This window comes from Silene latifolia, chromosome 4 (genome assembly GCF_048544455.1).
Source record: "Silene latifolia isolate original U9 population chromosome 4, ASM4854445v1, whole genome shotgun sequence".
Lineage (NCBI taxonomy): Eukaryota > Viridiplantae > Streptophyta > Magnoliopsida > Caryophyllales > Caryophyllaceae > Silene > Silene latifolia.
This window is the reverse complement of record NC_133529.1, coordinates 57,752,045-57,762,177: the sequence shown is the minus strand read 5'-3', so window position 1 is coordinate 57,762,177 and position 10,133 is coordinate 57,752,045. Positions and strand designations below refer to the sequence as shown.

Genomic DNA, 10,133 nt, shown 5'->3' with positions numbered 1-10,133 from the left:
AAATAGAAAGAAAAAAAAAACGTACGAATATTAATAGATAGTATAGTATCTGCTCATTATCAAGTCAGGTTGGATGTCGAACAAGGTGCGATAAAGACAGGAATTTCAAAGTATGTTATTTGCCCACATTGAAAAAATAATGTAGATATACTGAATATATTATGTATAAATAGTAGGATTGTCCCAAATCGAAAGATTACCATAAGGTGAGGTGATTATAAATAGGAGTCTATCTTGAAACTTAGTTATCACCCCAAAATCTTTTGAGTCTCTTAAATATTGTCTTAGAGAGTTATTATAAGAATTTGTATTATTATTTTCACAATAGAGAAACTTATTTATTATTTATTTTACAATTATATAAATACATATAATTATATCATCTCCTTTTCTACTAAAATTTAGTGGTTTAAAATTAAGTTATTTATTTTTTAATTTTTAAGCTAAATTTTAAATAACGAACATCCATCATTAGTATATACTTATTATATGAGAGACTTTAAATGTAATGTTATGTTAAAAGTTAATTTTTCATGTTTTAGGGGGAATAAAAACACGATTAAATGGTCGATATTAATGAAATCTCTTAATTATTAAAATGATATAGTTAACCAAATTTTTTATTTGAAAATAGAGAAATACCCGTACAAATAAAAAAAATACTCTTTATTTATATGATGACATGATTTTAAATTATCACTAAACCAATTCAACGCTAAGTGTCAACAAAGTGTTTCCTATGAAAGAGATTATAATCATATATAACCAAATGATTAGACATATGTTGTAAACATTAAAACTCTTATAACAAATTTTTTATTATAACTAAGCTAATGGCGATATTAGTGTAACACCCCCTCATACCAAGGTACCTTACCAAGGACTACCCTAGCATGAAAGGCTGTTACCATCTCGGTTGCCCGAGGTTAGTATATCAAAAGCAACAATCCAAAACAACTTTATTAAAGTATAAGAGTTTTTCACGATTACATAATCTCAGACCAACTCAAAATAAAAGTGTAAGGAACTCAATACAACTGAAATCAAAGACAGCTAAACTTATAACAGCGGAAGCTAGACTCAAGGTGATGACTCCCCATGACTGTCCCATAGCTAAACATCTGCAATACTTGTCACAATCTGCTCACCATCCCCGAATGGATCACCGCAGGTTTTACAAAACAACAACACGGGGTCAGTAACGTTCAATCAAGATAAAACAAACAAACAATGTAACCGGCTGATCATCCTCCATCTCCGGTCTCCCGATCTCACACAGTAACCGACTACGCACCGAAGTGTGTAGCCCTGCCAGATTACCCATCGCAACAGGTAATCCTCGCCGCCAGTGGATGACCGCAGCTCATCCCCACCTAGTCCAGCTCATCAACGAGCGACTAACAATCCTTGTCCCTTAATGTGCACATCCCCTCCCGTGACGGGTTCCACGGAGGGCGAACTAGGGTGTGAAGCCACTCCCGCAAGTGACTCCACCACAATCACACACAGCATCACAGCTGTCACAACATCACAACCGTCACAATACAACCACACCAACACCGTCACCACAACACCCATCCTCCGATGATCAGCAGATAACAATAATTACAAAACAAACACAATGATTAGCAGTACTGAGTAGGAGAAACCCTACCTTTTCGCAATCCAAGCACACACAAGCAATCAATCATGATCCTTCACATATCCATCACCTACATAACATAATTATGTATAATTACCACCTACTCAATCAATTAATCATGCACATAACCTAGACTCGCCATAACTTAATAGGAATATCAACTTAAAGAACAAACACGACTTTTCATGATTTTCTAGCACATGGCAGACTCGATATAAAATGCATACCTAATTCCATAAAAATCTAATTGATGCAAGGCCAATTGGATTGGAACCCCATGAGTCTTAGCTACAAATAATATCTAACGTATGTTTCTCAAATTCCAAACTTATTAGGGGTTTTCAGACTGATTTCCAAAAACTGACAGATTCCATCGCATAAAAAGTATTGATTCATAAAACGAGTTTAAAACATTATTTTTCAGTAATTCCAAATCCTATTGTCATATAGACTCTACAAATATGATGTATTAAAAAGCCCCATAACTGAATCGACAAATAAATTAGGGTTTGAAATCATTTTCCACAACCAAATCAGATTCGCGGACTTTTCAGCGACATGTTCATAAATAAATCACCTAGGACAAACCATAAAGAATTTGACTACGATATTTGATATGAATAAACTAGACATGAAATAAACAGGACTCTCTTTTCAAACGTTTTGAATATGAAGACTTTAAAACAGTATAAACAATGAAATGAAATCGACTTACAAACAGGGAAATTGAATTAGGTTGAAAAAAAGATGAGAAATCTCCAATCCAATGAAAAGCTCGACACTCTTCTTCCTCTCCCTCTCTCTAGGTTTAGAAAATGGTTTTTAGAGATGTTAAAAAGAACTAGGAATGATATAAGCATTATAACGATATCCTTGGTCAAAACATAAAAGAAACGGTCAACTTGCCGAACCGATTTACTCGGTCAAGTGCACTCGGCCGAGTAACACACACTCGGTCGAGTACCAACCAAGTACTCGATCGAGTACTCCCACTAAAATACGGAGTATTACCGTCTTCCCTCCTTAAAAATAACTTCGTCCCCGAAGTTCCAACCCAACCTATAAAACATGAACACCTAACACTAACTCCACCAACCACGCTTACTTCCACACTATGGCTCACGATATCGTCTCAACTACAGCATAAACTCTCAATGCTAACTCCATAGTACTATCGGATACTCACCACATATGTGTTGCCAACTCTGTCTTACTTCCATAATGCTCATTAGCACCCTCAATACCAAGACAATCCACCAAATAAGATCAACCGTCAAAACGGAAGGTTACATTCTACCACCCTTAAAACGAACTTCGTCCTCGAAGTTTACTCACACTCGTAAACATCATACTACTACAAGCACTGCCATTACCTGTAATAAAAATCAACCCCAACACAAATCCATCCTTTACTCTACACCAACACTCAAACTTCCAATTATACTATAACATGTACAACCATCAAACTCTCTTTGTCGCATCCTACTCCTCTTAAGATAAATGTTACGTCCTCGTAACTCTCACTAATACTAGATCCTTAACTATATATTCTCATTATTCTCATCACTACCGCGTGTCAACGATATCCCCATATAGCCTCGACACCTACTATATCTATTCCTATATCCAGGGATCTCTTACTCTAGTTATTCTCATACCTCAATTCATTCGGCACACCACATAACCTATACCACAAACGACATACTTCTTTATACATGCACTTATCTCCACAATCATAACTCACGATCCACGGTTATTACACACACTCACATTAGCTTCTCAAGTTCACTTCTTTTATTACCACAAAACTCACCCTTGGCTTGACATGATACTAACTCCCAAAACTCTGTACTCTTTGTCCCAATAAAAGGTGCTAAACCACATGTAGTTCCAGTTCAATATCACACATGCTCCACAATTCTCTTGCCACAACTACGTCCACCAATGCCTCATCTAAAACAAGATCAAAAGTACTCCCACAACCTCTCACAAATGTGTCCCATTAACAGAATATTACTATACCATGAAAACAATAGAACCATACCCAACTTCATATCATACTCTATTCTCACTCCTATGCCGACACTGGTAAGAAACATCGGGAAACAAAACGACGGTCTATATGCCCCGACCGACACTGATAGGAAATAGCAGTAAACAAACAACAATGTATGACAACACGAAAATACCGTGTCCAGATCGCCACTCTAGGCACAACAACCATGTCGATAGCCATCACAAATTATACAACCTCATAACACTGACTGAGTAACACTTCTTTGACCAGAAGACTTTCTAAAAACCGCTCTACTAGATCACGATGCAACATAATAAACGGAATCACAGATACCAACCGCTCTACAAAGATGATGTATTAAAAATCTCCATAACTGAATCGACATATAAATTAGGGGTTCAAATCATTTTCCACAACCAAATCAGATTCGCGGACTTTTCAGCGACAGGTTCATAAATAAATCACCTAGGACAAACCATAAAGAATTTGACTACGAGATTTTATATGCATAAACTAGACATCAAATAAACAGGACTCTCTTTTCAGACTTTTCGAATATGTAGACTTTAAAATAGTATAAACAATGGAATGAAATCGACTTACAAACAGGGAAATCGAATTAGGTTGAAAAAAAGATGAGAAATCTCTAATCCAATGAAAAGCTCGACACTCTTCTTCCTCTCCCTCTCTCTAGGTTTATAAAATGGTTTTTAGAGATGTTAAAAAGAACTAGGAATGATATAAGCATTATAACGATATCCTTGGTCAAAACATAAAAGAAACCGTCAACTTGCCTAACCGATTTACTCGGTCAAGTGCACTCGGTCGAGTACCAACCAAGTACTAGATCGAGTACTCCCACTAAAATACGGAGTATTACAGTCTTCCCTCCTTAAAAATAACTTCGTCCCCGAAGTTCCAACCCAACCTATAAAACATGAACACCTAACACTAACTCCACCAACCACGCTTACTTCCACACTATGGCTCACGATATCGTCTCAACTACAGCATAAACTCTCAATGCTAACTCCATAGTACTATCGGATACTCACAACATATGTGTTGCCAACTCTGTCTTACTTACATAACGCTCACTAGCACCCTCAATACCAAGACAAATAAGATCAACTGTCAAAACGGAATGTTACAATTAGAGCATTCACATCATCAAAAATAAGTTTAAGAAAGTTTCATGAATAATATTTTTAATATAAAAAAAATATAGTGGAGAATCTTTTAATTACTATAATATGTTTATTTCCTAAACTACATTCAAGTGATATTTACAATTTTTATATAAAAACTTTTATATTTCATTTGGCAAAAAAGTATCGCTAAAAAAAATATGAAAATAATATAATTATATTCGTGGTAAAAAATGGTATCATTAGAGTATAAATTTCATATGATTTACACATATTAAGATGATATACTTCTTAGTGTGTTACGTATCCCACATTGAAAAATAATGTATGTGTGGTGAATATACTACATGTAAATAGTAGAATTTTCCTACATCGAAAGATTAACATACGATAGGTGATCCTATGACTATAAATAGGAGGTATCCTTGGAACTGGGGTATCAAACCAATCCTTGGAGTCTCTTAAGTATTTTTAAAGGGCTCTTAAGAGTTTATTATTATGATCTAAAATCTCAAGACCATTATCAACCATTAGTTTAAGTTTTGATAATATGCTCGAGTTCTTCTATTCAAGGAACATTCTCTCCCCATTATTTTTTATTTTATTTAAAATGAACATACTCCTGAAAAGATTAGACCAATTTGTTTTATTATTGGCATAAGTCGGAATTTTTAATGAATATTCGCCTAAACAAATTATACCTATCAATGACAGGGGCGATTCTAGGATTTGATCATAGGGGGTGCAAGTTTAACAATGATTTCGGCAATGGGAAGTCGGAAACTAAAATTTAAACACAAAAATTCGCGAGGATAAAGCAAAACAATAAATTAAAATAAAATTGGATCGAAATAATTTGAGTAGTCTAATAATATGATATTTTTCTTTATGTTAAATGCAATAGATATTTGAATACATAATATTTTAGTGTAACAAAATAAATACGAGGATTTTATTTAATTGAAAATAAATTTTAACGCTAAATTTATGAGATGCAACTATATAAAAATTAATGAAACTACCAAAAAAAATAGAACGAATTTATTACTAACACAATTTTGGAAATAAAATACTAAAAATAGGCATTAAAAACACAATTTATAACTAAATGAGATAAAAGTGAAAAAAATGACGGACTTAGGGATCGAACTCAAGACCATCAGATGACAACTTATTAACTGTGCCCTTAAACTTAATTAGTTGGCCCTTCAGTAGCTAATAAATCTTATATAATCCGTCTATTTTAGACGTTAAGTGCTATGTTGGCACGCATTTTGCCAACTAAGAGTCTTACTGGGCAGTGAGTTGGCATATGACTTGGCAACTTATGCCAACTATGCAGCCAACATATACTCCCTCTAAAATACCCTTCCTCATATCATCATTCACACACTTCCCATTCAAAAACCTCAACAAACCCTTCACCTCCCTTGTTCATCTTCATCAACTGTCTCATCACAACCTCCACAACGCTACTCTCTTCACTCGCTTCTTCATCCCTTCGACGGTGCTCTCCTTCTGCTCATTTGTCAGGTATGTAATCATCTCTGACGGTCTTTCGAAACCCTAGATGTGTTTGTTGCTGTAACATGATGAGTATTTTTTCCATTTTTGTTTGATGTTTTTGCATGTGAATTATGATCTATTTGGTGAACATTTTGTTTACATCTAAAACAGACTACAGTTTTAGTTTTACAATTACGATTTAGGGTTTCATAAACATCAGATCATTGATATAAAAATTAGGGCTTTTTCCATTTTCCATTACTTTTCTATATTATAATTTGAGTGTGGTAGTTGATTATTGCTTAATGTATAGTGTTTAGATTTAATTTTGCATTTAGGGTTTAGGGTTTCGTCAAGAACATAATTTTGGTCTAAAAAATATGGCTTTTTTTATCATCCCTGTCTTTGTGTATCTTATATTGAAGTGTAGTGATTGATTATTGCAGAATGGAGAACATTAAATTGAAAATGAATTATAGAGGGCGTTGTGTTTATGTGGACATTGATGATACTGATAGATGCTTGCTCATAGATGTTTTCAATGACTTATATGATGAGGCGGTGAAATTGAAGGTTCCCCTGCCTAATCATCCTACTCTTTCTTATAGTTTCAAAATGAAATTCATAGAGTTGTTGTGTGATAAGGATCTCATAGAAATGCTCAGTAGGTTTGAGGGAGAGAAGATGATTGATATATGAATTGGATGTGGTACAACACCTTCTACTGTGTTACAATTGGCTAGAAATCTTAGGGGAGTCCAAGAGAAAGAGAAACAGATTGTTGAAATTGAGGAGATGTGGCCAAGTAATCATGGTGGTGTGAGGAAAAAACTAGATGTTAGGAGGAATTTGATAATAAATAATTTTGTTGAACCTGTAATTCCTAGCCAAAACTCCAGAATATCTCCAAGAAGATCAACAAGGAATAGTGGAGAGCATGTCATGTCACCATTGAGGACTGTGATGAGTGGTGAGTTATTGAACAATGTGACCATTCATAATGTATCACCTTCCCCTAAAAGGTGATAGCCCACAACTCAATGATCAGAAGGAGTCCAAGATTAAGATTAACGCAGTCCTATGTCATTGAAAACACAGTCACTGAAAAAACTGTCACTCACAAAACTGTCACTCAAAAAAAAATCATCAGCCACAAATAAGAAATCCAAAGCCACTAAAAAACAACTTCTGGAGGAACAACCACAATTTAAACTATCCAAATCAACTGCTAAACTGAAAGGTGTATATGTGCCTAAGGTTAGGAGTATTGTAAGCCAAGTTGTTGAGCCAAGTAGATCAGGAAATAGAAGGAAGAGACTTGAGTATGCTGAGGTTCATGATTTGGAAGATGATTTTGGCTCAGACATTTCTTACAATCCAACTGATGAAGAAGATGTTAATGATGAGGAAGTTTCTGAGTTAGAGGCTGAGGATAATACAGTCCTCTGTGGTCTTGACAAAATTGATGATGGATATGATCCATATGCAACTACTGAATGGTCGGTAGATGAAGAAAGGTGGGCCTAAAAAATTCTTGCAAATAGGGAGATATATGATGATAAGGTCTTTGGCACAATTAAGCTTAGGCCTTGGATGCTATTTATGGATCAAGAGCATTTCAAAGATACCCTAAGAGATTTTTGCATTCAAGAGGGGTTTCATATAATAATTGTCAAGGCTGATAAGTCCAAGTACACTGCTGAAGGTGCAACTGTGGGGTGTGAATGGAGAATCCATGCTAGTGTGTTACAAGATGGAACCACTTGGGCTATCAAATCCATCAGGGCTGCAGAACATGGCTGTAATGGTGTGAAAAGTTATAACCCCCTGGCAAATGCTGAATGGGTTTCTAAGAAACTTATTGACGACATAAGGGCAGATCCTACAATTACAGGGGAGTCCATTCAGAAAAAGCTAATGGAAAGGTATGGCCTCAACATGAAGAAATCCACCTTGTATAGGATGAGGGACAAATCTTTAAAGCTTATCAATGGTGGCCATGACACATCTTATGGATTATTACCAACTTACTGTGAGGTAGTAAAGCTTACTAACCCTGGATCTTATGCTATTTGTGCATGGACTACTATGGACACCCCTGAGAAGCCTCTACAATTTAAATCCTTGTTTGTGTCATTCAGTGCTCAGTTTAAGGGATTAATTGCAGGATGTAGAAGTTTAATAGGGGTGGATGGCACACACTTGAAGGGTAATTATGGAGATGTGTTATTGTCAGCTATAGCTGTTGATGGTAATAATGAAATCTTACTTGTGGTTGTTGGTGTGGTTGAGTCTGAGAATAAGGAGAGTTGGTCAATTTATTTTGACACCTAAAACAAGTCTTGGCTGAAAGTGGAAGGGAAGATTGGACAATTATATCAGATAGACTAAAAGGAATTGAACCAGCATGGTGGCTTAGGATGTGGTAGTTGGTTCTGAGACTTAGGAGATCATGAGACATGGGCCAGATACAGATTTGACCCAAGAGTTTCTAATGATGAGAACACATCTAACTTTGTTGAGAGTTTCAATAGCACACTTGGCATACATAGGAACAATCCAGTCTTGTCTTTACTTGAAGGTCAGTTAATGTTTGATATTGTGTATCTTGTGTATCTTGTCTTTACTGTCTTGCCATGAATAGAACACTAACAATTTCCATCTTTTGTAGGCATTAGAAGGATGTCCATGGTCAGACATGCAACAAGGGCTCAAATTACAGATTCATGGCCAGATGATGGGATATGCCCAAACATCAGACAGAGGTTGAAAGTGCTGAAGAAACAATCAAGGTTCTGTGAGGCATTTGCATCATCAGCCAAGGCTCAGTATGAGGTACGTGATGGGAGAACATACCTGCCTATTAATCTTATAGATAGAACCTGCAAATGTGGCCAGTGGCAAATATCTGGAATTCCCTGTAAACATGTCATCCGTGCCATCATCACTGCTAACAAGAACCCTTCAGACTATGTCAGTCATTGGTTTACAGTGGCCAATTATAAGGTTGCATATGGGCTGCCAATTTTACCTATAACTGACCCTGAGCAGTGGCCAACTTTGGAGTGCCCAACCTTGGAACCTCCAACACTGAAGAGGTCCATTGGCAGATGAAGTAACACGCTCAAGACTCGGGTTTAGGTTGAAAATGACTCAATTTGGACAGTGAATGGGACTGTTTAATTGTGATAAAAAGACTAAAAACTGAACAGAAACTCCGAGGACTGCAATCGAACAGTCGACAGAACTGTTTAGAACCACGGTTTCCTGAACTCTACAATCGAATAGAGTAAAAGACGTGATTGGGATATGACTTAATCCAAGCACTAAGCCAGTAGACTAAGCCTAAGGATAATTTCAAGCACTAAGCAAAGAGATTATCCGACTCTAAGCACTAAGCAATAGAGGATTTCCCAGCACTAAGCAAAGAAGATTAGTAGAAAACAATGTTTCTAACTTGTGTTTTTTTCATTCATCAAATCTGATTTTTATATTAGGGAATGCCTTGCTTTTATAGACCAAGCCAAGCAATCCTATCCATCCATCTAACCTAGAATTTAACGGTCCAAAAGACCCTAGAAAACTGGTTCAAAAGGTGGCCCTAAGCTTTACACAAAGTTCTTACACAAGTTAAAAATCTTAAAAGAAAACAAGAAAGTAAACTAATAAGGACAATGATTATTTAATCATCCATGGAAGCATCACATGGTCGGCCAAAAGGAGGTATAAAAGCTAGAGCACAAGAGGAAGGACTTACGGAGTTGTCTTGGCCAAAATAGGAAGCTTGAAAGTGACCCTTGTACTTGCCATTGCAAACCGT

At 36.0% G+C, this 10,133-nt stretch overlaps 1 protein-coding gene across 1 annotated transcript; it reads left to right on the top strand.

The window, feature by feature from the left end:
• The first annotated feature begins 7,915 nt into the window (after positions 1 to 7,915).
• On the top strand, positions 7,916 to 9,427 carry LOC141651544 (uncharacterized). The gene is made up of 3 exons (XM_074459249.1): positions 7,916 to 8,621; positions 8,760 to 8,894; positions 8,985 to 9,427. The coding sequence occupies exons 1-3, from the start codon at positions 7,916 to 7,918 to the stop codon at positions 9,425 to 9,427; spliced, it is 1,284 nt and encodes a 427-aa protein (XP_074315350.1).
• Positions 9,428 to 10,133: the final 706 nt, after the last annotated feature.